An 11,404-nucleotide genomic window follows, 5' to 3' on the forward strand; every position below is an offset into this window, starting at 1 on the left:
TCTTTCCCTCTCATTCTCTCTAGCAAAAAACTAAAAACAAACAAAAAAGCATCAAATTATGGGACTTAGTACCCTATCAGAATATCTCCAGAAAACTATAGGATCGTTGTTCTAAAAGTTGGTTTCTTCTGGGTAATCTCAGTTTTCTTGAGATTCTACATTAGCTGCATTGAATATAAGATTGAATACTGAGGAATTAAGTGAGAATTATCAGAGAAAGATAAAGAAGTAAGTGTTCAAATGTGATTTTTAGCCTTTGCTTTATGAGTGTTGGTAAGTTATCCAACATTTTGGGGGGAGATTTATTTTATTTCTTGGGAAAAATGAGGCATTAAGCAAGATTATCTAGATCCCTTCTGGCTTTAGAATGATATTATAAAAGCCCATTGCCAGAAAAATTGAGAAAAGTATAATCTAGTCATACTTGATTGCTTTTGTTTTGGAATTTACTATAAAATGTATCTCTATCTGTTTCAGTAGCCGACTAATGTTAAATATTGTGTTCAAAGCTAACTGCTTCATTATGAGAAACTCACTGTTGCTAATAAAACAGCAGGGTGGAGTGATTCTTCTCAGGTGAGCAGCCCAGAAAGAGACACCGACACCTTTAATAGTGGTGACTCTGGACAAGGAGACTCCCGTAGCATGACCCCTGTGGATGTGCCAGTGACAAACCCAGCAGCCACCATACTGCCAGTACACGTCTACCCCCTGCCTCAGCAGATGCGAGTTGCCTTCTCCGCAGCCAGAACCTCTAATCTGGCCCCCGGAACCCTAGACCAACCTATCGTGTTTGACCTTCTTCTGAACAACTTGGGAGAAACTTTCGATCTCCAGCTTGGTAGATTTAATTGCCCCGTGAATGGCACCTACGTTTTCATCTTTCACATGCTAAAGCTGGCGGTGAATGTGCCCCTGTATGTCAACCTCATGAAGAATGAAGAGGTCTTGGTATCAGCTTACGCCAACGACGGTGCTCCAGACCACGAAACTGCTAGCAACCACGCGATTCTTCAGCTCTTCCAGGGAGACCAGATATGGTTACGCTTGCACCGGGGAGCAATTTACGGAAGTAGTTGGAAATACTCTACATTTTCAGGCTATCTTCTTTACCAAGATTGAAAGTCCATACAGAATCGACAATGAAAAAGGATGGTGTTCTAGTTAGTGGGATGGAAGGAAAAGTAGTCCTTGCTCTCCTGACTGATGGGTTTAGAAAGATAATTTCATTCCTAGAGGAAGGAGGAGGTCCTTACTATTTTGTTTTCCTTCCCTAGGTGAAAAATTTCAAGCCGAATGACAATTAGCACTAATCTGGCACTTTATAAATTGTGATGTAGCCTCGCTAGTCAAGCTGTGAATGTATATTGTTTGCACTTAATCCTTAACTGTATTAACGTTTAGCTTTCTAAAGTGACTGCCTCAAGTTCAGGCAAGTTACAATGCCTTGTTGTGCCTCAATAAAAAAGTTACATGCACCCTCTGTGTTCCTAGTGGATTAAATATTTAGTTGAGAGGTAAAATTCCTAACTTTTAGAATTCATCACTGATAACTCTTGAATGTTGTTTTTTTTTTTCCTTGGGCTCATACTATTATTTTGAAACAAAACTTTCATATATAGCAGTTCCTTCTAGGGTTGCTTTTCTCTGATATTATGCATCTCATTAAAAGACTTGAACTGTTGGGGCCGGCAGGTTGGCATGGTGGTTAAGGTGACTGGACTTCCACATGGGTGACTGTGGTTCAAGTCCTAGACCTGGCATCTGGCTCTCTCACTTTCCTTCTGTCTCTCTGGTCAACTTAAAAAAAAAAAACAAAAAGTAAAAAATAATGACAATAAGATTAAATTAACTAAAAAAAAAAAGATCTGAACTGTTTTCCATGGACCAAATCACATGTTCTTCTTGAAGCCGTTCTGTTTTTCAGTAGGGCCTGTGCTTCCTTTAGTTAGCTGAATACCTACCACATGGATAATAATACAAGACTTAGCAGGAGATTCACAGGTAACACTACTGCCCCTCCTCATCTAGAGAATCTTGTGTATTTTCAGTGCAAGTAGGCAAATACCAAATTATCAAATATTAGGAACTCTGAGGTCAGGCAGTGCTGTGGTTAAATCCTGCTTCTGCACAGTTTTGGGCATGTTATTTTACCTCTTAAAATTTTTTTCTTGGGGCCAGCAGGTGGGTTGGTGGTTAGGGCACAGGACTCCCACATGGCCGACCTCAGTTTGAGTCCTGGACCTGGCAGCGGGTTTTCTTGCTTTCTCTCTCCTGGGAGCATGTGTGCCCTACAGCAAATTACAAAATAGCAAGAAATAAAATTTAATTCTTTAAAAAATTAATTTTTTTCTTTAAGAGGGTGTGTATGTGGGAGGAAGAGAAAGAGAAGCACTCTTGACAGGGTCTCACTATGCTGTGGAAGTCTTTCCCCAGCCCTCCAACTCTTCAGGACTGGGCACCAGCACATACTCCTGGCATGTTTTCTGGCCAACCCGAGGACCCAGCCTTGCAGTGTAGTATGCTGACACCTACACTACATAGGCTGGGCCCGTTTGATTTTTCTAAAGTCTGTTTTCCTATATGTAAAATGACAACAATGCAGTTCCTATGTGATTGACCCAGTTCAATTCCCAGACCTGGCGGCTTGCTTTCTCACTTCCTCAGGACTCCCACATGGCCGACCTCAGTTTGAGTCCTGGACCTGGCAGCGGGTTTTCTTGCTTTCTCTCTCCTGGGAGCATGTGTGCCCTACAGCAAATTACAAAATAGCAAGAAATAAAATTTAATTCTTTAAAAAATTAATTTTTTTCTTTAAGAGGGTGTGTATGTGGGAGGAAGAGAAAGAGAAGCACTCTTGACAGGGTCTCACTATGCTGTGGAAGTCTTTCCCCAGCCCTCCAACTCTTCAGGACTGGGCACCAGCACATACTCCTGGCATGTTTTCTGGCCAACCCGAGGACCCAGCCTTGCAGTGTAGTATGCTGACACCTACACTACATAGGCTGGGCCCGTTTGATTTTTCTAAAGTCTGTTTTCCTATATGTAAAATGACAACAATGCAGTTCCTATGTGATTGACCCAGTTCAATTCCCAGACCTGGCGGCTTGCTTTCTCACTTCCTCTCTCTCTTTTTCTTTCTCTCTCTGCCTCTCTGCTCAAATTAAAATAAAGTTAAAATATTTTTTTAAAAAATGGAAATGACACAACCTTGTAGGACATTTGTGAGGTTCACCTAAGGATGTAATTGAGACTTAACACAATGCCTAACAAATAAGCATATCATAAGTGTTAGATGCTATTCTTGTTTTCTCATTCTGAAAATGAGAAAATGAGAGTTCTGTGTATGTATGTTTCAACATATTGTCTGCATGTTGTCTGATGCAGCATAGCAGGCACTGCCAGAGTTCCGTGTTTATGTTTTTGTTTCGTTTTAAGATTTTTTTGTTATAGTATGAGAGAGAGAGTGAGAAATCACCTCTCGGGGGGCATGGCCACTCCACAGTCCTTCCTCCTCCAGTCTCCTCTTGAGATTTTGGGCATGCATGCGCACACTCCTGGAGTAATTTTCAAGCCCCCTGGTCTGTAACTCAAATGGCATAGTTGGCCATGTGGGAGTCAGTGCATTAACTTCCATGCCACTTGCTAGTTCCAGTGCTGGTTTATTTAATTTTTTGAGTGAGAAAAACATAAAGGTCTTCCATGCTGTAGTCCCTGCTGCCCCCCTCCTCCATCCCCCAGGCCTCTGGCTAGCTAGAGCCATGGGCATGCCCACTCACCTAGGGCGTTACACATTGACCCAGGATCCAAACGGCAGTCTGCAGCCTTGCAGAGCTGTGCCCTATTTTCATTCTTGACAGAGCATTTACTCACACTTCCCAGTTTAAGCTTAATGTATCTCATTAATAACTTAATATTCTATTTCTCAATTTAAGGAAGAGTTTTTTTTAAAATAAGCATTTAGGTTGGAGAATATTAAGGAGTATGTTAAGGGTTGGGGAAGGGTGTTCTCCTCAGATGAGGAAAGTTGCCTTGATCCTGCTCTCTGAGGTATTACGTCATCTCAGGGGGATGGTATAAGGATATTGCATCTGTTACAGTTAATGTTTAGGAACTGGGTATGGACTTAGCAATTACACCTGAAGCCGTGTTTAATTCCCTAGCACGGTGGTCTCAAGGTCGAGGGTGTGCTGCGATTGCTGTCTCACGGGACCTCTCAGCTCATGATAGGTACTTTGTACTAGATAATAGTATGCCAGTTAAATTAGTTCACGGCATTTATGTCCGGAACAAGAGCTAAACTATACAGAAAAGCAGTAATATGATTAAGTTCTTTTTTTTTTTTTAGTTTCTTTATGCGATAGGGCACATGCGCTTGCCAGAAAGACAGAGAGATAGAAAGCGAGAAATCACCCCCCTGGGGGGATGGCCACGCCACAATCCCTTCTCCTCCATTCTCCTTTTGGGATCTTGGGCACGCATGCACACGCGCCCGGTGTGAGTATAAGCCACCGGGTCCAGGACTTGAACCGCGGTCGACTACATGGGAGTCCAGCGACATAGCCATTACACCAACTGCTGGTCCCATATGATTAAGTTTTTGAAGGGAAACTCGACGCTTAAGAACAGTTGCTGATCAAGTTCAACAGGGCCTTTCTCTAGCCATTGTATTTCTACACATTAGGGTCTTTAGCTTAGTCATCTCCTAAACACAGTCAGTATGTGCTGAAAATATTGTGAGCACCTCTTTGTGTATTTTGAAGGTAAATGTCCAATAAGATTATTTGACTAGGGTATTCCCTCATGATGATAATTGTCTTTTGGAAGAGTATTTAAAATTAAATACTGGTTTGTTAATATAAAGACAATTAACTAGTATTCCTGGGTTATAAGAGTGAATAGATGGAGCCATCAGAGGGTGTGGTGATTGAGGCACTGAATTCCCACGTGGATGACCACAGGTCAAGTCCCAGACCCAGCAGCTTGAAAATCATAAATAAATGGGGACCAGCAGATGGTGTAATGGTTACATCGCAGGACTCCCATGTAGTTGACCGTGGTTCGAGTCCTAGACCCAGAGGCTTAAAACTCAATGTACGTGCGTGCCTAAGATCTCGAGAGAATGGAGGAGAAGGGATTGCAGCGTGGCCACCCCCCATGGGGAGTGATTTCTTTTGCTTTCTGTCTCTCTAGTGAGTGCACATGCCCTATAGCAAAAATCTCTAAATTTAAAAAACATTTTTAAGAGATTTTTGCTCTAGAGTATGTGCGCTAGACAGGGAGTCCAGCAACGTAACCATTACACCATCTGCTAGTCCCAATACATGAGTAAGTGTTTTTTAAAAAAATTAATAGACAAGAATTTTTCCTTCTAAAGTATAATTTTTGAAGCTAGTTCTATAAACATTTAGTAAAAGGTCACATGCCCTTAAGAAACCTGTATAGGGGGAACCAGCAGTTAGTGTAATGGCTATGTCGCTGGACTCCCACGTAGTTGACCGCGGTTCACGTCCCGGACCCGGTGGCTTAAAACTCACACTGGGCGCGTGTGCGTGCGCCCAAGATCCCGAGAGGAGAATGGAGGAGAAGGCGGCGTGACCTGACCATCCCCCCTGGGGGGTGATTTCTTGCTTTCTGTCTCTATGTCTCTCTCTGGCGAGCGCACGCGCCCTATAGCGAGAAACCTCTCCAAAAAAAAAAAAAAGAAACCTGTATAGGGTCCAGCAGGTGGCTTAGTGGTTGAGGTGCTGGACTTCCACATGGCTGACCACGGTTCAAGTCCTGGACCTGGTAGCTTCAAGATCATGCCAGGCATGTGTGTGTGCATGCCCCAACATTCCAAGAGGAGAATGGAAGAGAAAGGATTGTGGCATGGTCATACTCCTGGGGAGTGATCTCTCACTTTTCCTCTCTCAAGTACTCTTTCTCTCGTGAGTGCATGTACCCTGTAGCAAAAACCTAAAAATTTAAAAACTATATGTGCATAGGTTTTACATACATTTTCAAGAAATGGAATGGGCATTAACAGGTTTATAAAGCCCAGTTACAGATTTTATGTAAAAAAAAAAAAAAACCGGAGGGTCTTATAGGAATGACCGAAGTGGAATGTCATTTCACATAATGTATGTGAGGGTCTTCAAACAAAATTTATGGAAAATGTATTATGAAAAAACTACTCATGGATTTCCAAACTTTTTTGTGTCCAAATAAACTCTGAATTCCTGTTTCCTACAAACTTTTTGAAGTTCCCTTATGAATAATTAGTTGTCTTATGAAAATGGAGCTGAAGCGAGGTATAGGTTTTGACATCTAGTTTTTTTTTTTTTTTTTTTTTTTCTTTTCTTCCTCCTAGTGTCTTCATCTGACTTTGGTGGAAAAGTAATTGTGCCCTTATAAAATGAGTTTGGAAGTATTCTCTCTTATGGTTGTTTGGAAAAGTTTGACAAGTTTTGGTATTAGTCCTTTAAATTTTTGGTAGAATTTAGTCATGGGCTATTTAGTCCTGGGCTTTTCTTTGAAAGCATATTTTTACTTACTGATTTCATCTTTTATGACTTCTAATTACTTTGTCATTCAGTGTTGGTAGATTGTCCCTAGCAATGTATTTATTTCTTCTAGATTGTCCAGTTGGCTGACATATAATTCATTATAATAGACTCTCATCCTTTGCATCTTTAAAAAAATAGCTCTTCATTTCAATTTTTTTCTAGTCTGTTTTATTTTTTTCCCAGATCTTTGTTATTTCTTCCTTTTTGCTCATTTTCAGCTTAATTTTAGTTATGTTTCTAGTTCCTTGAGTTGTAATGTTGAGTTGTTTATTTGAGATCTTTCTTTTTTTTAATGTAGGTATTGTTATAAATTTTCAACTTGAACTGCATTTGCTTTATTCCACACATTATGATATTTTGTGTTTCCATTTTTATTTGCTTCAAAAATTTTTTTTTTTTTTTGCAGCAACTGCAAAAGATTAAATGTTTAATAATTAATAGCACAACTGACCAAGGCCTGAACTGTGAAGATAACATGTTCAAGACACTGGGGGAGTCACTCTTCAAGCTCACTATATAGTATATGGTTAAGAACGCACACTTTATAATATAAAACCTGTCTACACATCGTGCTTAGCTCAGAAAGCCAGCTGGTCTTCTCTTGGTATTCCAGATTTCGCTGTTAATTATTAGCAACCTTCAGCTCTTAAGTGTGGCGGGTATCGTGTTTTCCCCTCCCCGTTCTTCCACCCCAGCCTGTGTCATGACATCGGCTATGTTTTTCTCCAGATCATCAATGCGACTACTCATATCATTGATTCTTCCAATGATCTGGTCGGACATGGTCTGAAATTTATCTTGCATCTGTTACAAGAGAGTCTGCAGCACAGAGGTCAGGTCCTGCGTGGTCCTGGGGTCAGTCTCAGCCATCTCCCTGGTGCCCAGCATGGTGGTATTTGCTCAGACCGTCACCAACACTTAATCTGCTTCAAACTTTAAAAAAAATTTCCCTTGGGACCAGCAGTTAGTGTAATGGCTATATCGCTGAACTCCCATGTAGTCGATTGCAGTTCGAGTCCTGGACCCGGTGGCTTAAACTTAGGCTGGCACGTGTGCGGGTGTGCTCAGGATCCCGAGAGGAGAATGGAGGAGAAGGGATTGCAGCATGGCCAGGGGGGTGATTTCTCACTTTCTCTCTCTCTCTGTCTCTCTGTGTCTTTCTGGCGTGCGCATGCGCCCAATAAGAAGAAACCTCTCCAAACAAAGAAACAATAATTTCCCTTTTAATTTCTTCTTTGACTCAATAGTTCAGAAGACTATTATTTAATTTCTACATATTTGTTAATATTTCATTATCTCTCCAGTTAATGATTGTTTTTAAATTTTATTCAACTTTATTAATTAATTAATTTATTTATTTATTTTAATTTTTCCAGAGAGGGACAGAGTGAGAAAGAAAGGGAAAGTGAGAAAGCAAGCCACCAGGTCTGGGACTTGAACCACGGTTGACCATATGGGAGTCCAGGGCCCTTAACCACCACGCCACCTGCTGGCCCCTCCAGTTAATGATTTCTAGTTTATATAATTTTGGTCAAAAAAGATACTTCATATGATTTTGATCTTAAATTTAAAACTTCTCTCGTGACTTAACAACCTACCATCCTGAAGGATGTTACGTGCTCTTGAGAAGAATATGTATTCTGCTGTGGTTGGATGGGGGATATTCTGAACACTGGGTCATCATAAAAGTCATGACTATTTTTCTATGCAAAAATGTGTCATAACTTTTCTGATCACCCAGATTTCTGTTAGGTTCATTTGCTGTAAAGTGTAGTTCAAATGCAATGATTCCTCACTGATTTTCTGTCGGAATGAGCTGTCCAGTGTTCAAAGTGGGGCTTTGGAATCTACCATTACTGTGTTGTGGTCTACGTCTCCCTTCAGACCTCTTAATGATTGCTTTTTATGTTTCGGTGCTCCTATGTTGGATATATAAATGTCTGCAATTGGTGTGTTCTTCTGGTGAATTGACTTCTTTATCTATTGACCTTTATCTCTTACAGTTTTTGACCTAAAGTCTAAAGTTTCTTGTTTCTATTTGCACGTGATATCTTTTCTGTCCCTTCACTTTCAGTTTATACTTTTAAAAACTAATTATTGATTTAATTTTATTTATTGTTATTATTTTTTAATTTGACCAGAGAGAGAGAGAAAGAGCAGGAAAGTGAGAAGGAAAGCTGTTAGGTCGGGGACTTGAACCAAGGTGTGTCCAGTGCCTCAACCACCACACCACCTGCTGGCCTTGATTTTATTTTTTCTTTTTAAGAGAGATTTTTATTATAGAGCATGTATGCTCACCACAGAGACAGAGAGAAAGCAAGAAATCACCCCCCAGGGGGGATGGCCATGCCACAATCCCTTCTCTTCCAGTTGTGGGCAGGTATGTATACGCGCCCAGCATGAGTTTCAAGCAGCCAGGTCTGGGAATCAACCACTGTCAACCATGTGGGAGGCCAGCGATGTAGCCATTACACCATCTGCTAGTCCCAGTTTATGAGTTTTCTCTTTTGGTAGCATGTATTGGGTCATTGCAAAAGTTACGTTGTATTTTAAATAGAAAAACAGAAAAATCTGTCAAGACTTTTATGTCTTGTCTTTTTTGTTCATTTATTCAGCCACTGTGTGCTTTTTTTTTTCCTTTATACATTCTCTTTCTTTTATTCATGATAGAGCATGTTTATGTGCTCTATGGGAGAGAAAAAAAGTGAAGACCCTTCACAGAGCCTGGTCACACTGTCCTCCAGGTTGTTGGATCCTGGGCACTTGTGTCTGTGCCTGGCATCTTTTAGACTGTCCTGACTGGGAATTTGAACTATGGTTGCCAAGTGGGATCAACCTTTTCCTGAGCGTTACTGCTACACATGGAGCTGGCTCCACCTATTTTGAACAAAGAACTTAATCTGTTTACATTCAAAATAGTTAGAGTTGGGGCCAGCAGACAGCATGGAGGCTAAGCCACTGGGCTCCAACATGGCCACCAGTGGTTCAAATCCTGGACTTGGCAGCTGCTCTCTCATTTTCTCTCTCTCTGATGAGCATATGTGCCCTACAGCAAATTAAATAATAGTAATATGAAAAAGCAAAATAGTTACACGTGGTCCTCAACTTAGGGTGTTTTATAATTTTGTTTTTAGTTAATAGTAGATACATCTAGATATAACCCCTTAAGTTGAGAAGATCCTTATAATTTACAGCAGGGTTATAGTTTATATTGAGTGCATATACTTTTGCACTGTAGTGAAGTTGAAAGATTGTAAGTTGAACCATCATAAATTGGGGACTGTCTGCTGCATTGCCAGCATTAAATGCATTTTCAACTTATTTATTTATTTTGGAGAGGTTTTTGCTATAGGGTACATGTGCTCGCCAGAAAAACAGAGAAACAGAAAGTGAGAACTTCCCAGTGGGGGATGGCCATGCTGCAATCCCTTCTCCTTCATTCTCCTCTTGGGGTCTTGGGCATGCACACACATGCACTCGGTGTGACTTTAAGCCACCAGGTCTGGACTCAAACCGCAGTTGACTACATGGAGTCCAGTGACATAGCCATTATGCCAGCTGCTGGTCCCAATGATTTTTTACTTACAACAGATTCATTGGGGGCATAATCTCACCCTAAGTTAAGGAGCATCTGTATAGATAAGTAAAGATTTTCTATTGCCATTTTTTCTTGTAGAGTGTGTAAGAGCATATAATAATGTTCTCTATCGTTTGTTACTGTTTTTGCATGCAAGAAAAGAGAGGGAGAAAGAAGCAACCTCTGCAGGATCTTATCATACTGCAATCCCCTTAACCTAACCCTCTAGCTCCCAAGATCCTGAGTACCTACATGTATACCTGGTATGTTTTCTGGCCAACACCAGAATCTGGACTTGTGGTCACCATGTAGCTTCCAGCCTCGCAAGGCTCTTGTGTTATTGATATGCTATCACAGCTGGGTATTTAGTGCCATTTTGTTCATTGCTTTCGGGTAGTTTTGTAGAGCCTTTTTTCTTCCTCTATTTTTCCCTTTGTGGTTTGATGACTTTCTCTAGTGGTGTGCTTTGGATCTTTTTATCTTCTACCTATCTACTATAGGTTATATGCTTTATGTTTTCTGGCTACCATACCAAGTTATACATGTCATAACTGGCTATTTTAAGCTGATAAAAATCTAACTTTGAGGGAACCAGCAGTTAGCGTAATGGCTATGTCGCTGGACTCCCACATAGTCGACCGCGGTTCACGTCCCAGACCCGGTGGTTTAAAACTCAAAAAAAAAAAAAAACTCTAACTTTGAGGGACCAGCAGTTAGCGTAATGGCTATGTCGCTGGACTCCCATGTAGTCAACCACGGTTCGTGTCCCAGACCCGGTGGCTTAAAACTCATGCCAGGCACGTGTGCGTACATGCCCAAGATCCCGAGAGGAGAATGGAGGAGAAGGGATTGTGGCGTGGCCATCCCCCCTGGTGGGTGACTTTTTGCTTTCTGTCTCTCTGTCTGGTGAGCGCATGCGCCCTACAGCAAAACCTCTCAAAAAAAAATCTAACTTTGATTGCACACACAAACTACTCTTTTATTTTCTCTTCTCCCACATTTTTTGTTTTTAATTATTTTTTTTTAATCATAGAATGTATGTGCATGTATGAAAGAGAGAAAGAGATAAGGCACCCTTGACAGGGTCTCATCACACCATGATCCTCTTTTCTCAACTGCTCAGAATCTTGGGTGCTTGTGTGCACATCCTGTGTATTTTAGGATGACCTGGGGATCTAAACGCATAGTTGGCAACATGGCTTCCAGCATTGCAGTGTAGCATATGCTATAGAGTATTTCATCTAGGCTGGGCCTCCATGTTTTATGTTTGGATATCAAA

At 41.0% G+C, this 11,404-nt stretch overlaps 1 protein-coding gene and 1 pseudogene across 10 annotated transcripts in view; one reads left to right on the forward strand and one right to left on the reverse strand.

Moving 5' to 3' along the window:
* The window catches only part of CAPRIN2 (caprin family member 2), a 67,750-nt gene extending 66,276 nt beyond the window's left edge, over nt 1–1,474 (forward strand). For 5 of the 10 annotated variants that reach the window (XM_006140241.3, XM_006140243.3, XM_027770912.1 and 2 more), the window contains one exon: nt 554–1,474. In XM_006140241.3, the coding sequence (XP_006140303.1) occupies nt 554–1,122 (569 nt within the window). In that variant the 3' untranslated portion in view covers nt 1,123–1,474. Of the gene's footprint in view, nt 1–480 lie in introns of all 10 variants that reach the window. The other 5 variants (XM_006140244.3, XM_014587144.2, XM_014587145.2 and 2 more) reach the window with 3 other exon arrangements.
* Nucleotides 1,475–7,187: 5,713 nt separating this feature from the next.
* LOC102479487 (heat shock factor-binding protein 1 pseudogene) lies at nt 7,188–7,418 on the reverse strand (annotated as a pseudogene).
* Between the last annotated feature and the right edge of the window lie 3,986 nt (nt 7,419–11,404).

Source organism: Tupaia chinensis, unplaced genomic scaffold (genome assembly GCF_000334495.1).
Source record: "Tupaia chinensis unplaced genomic scaffold, TupChi_1.0 Scaffold000028_1, whole genome shotgun sequence".
Taxonomy (NCBI): Eukaryota; Metazoa; Chordata; class Mammalia; order Scandentia; family Tupaiidae; genus Tupaia; species Tupaia belangeri.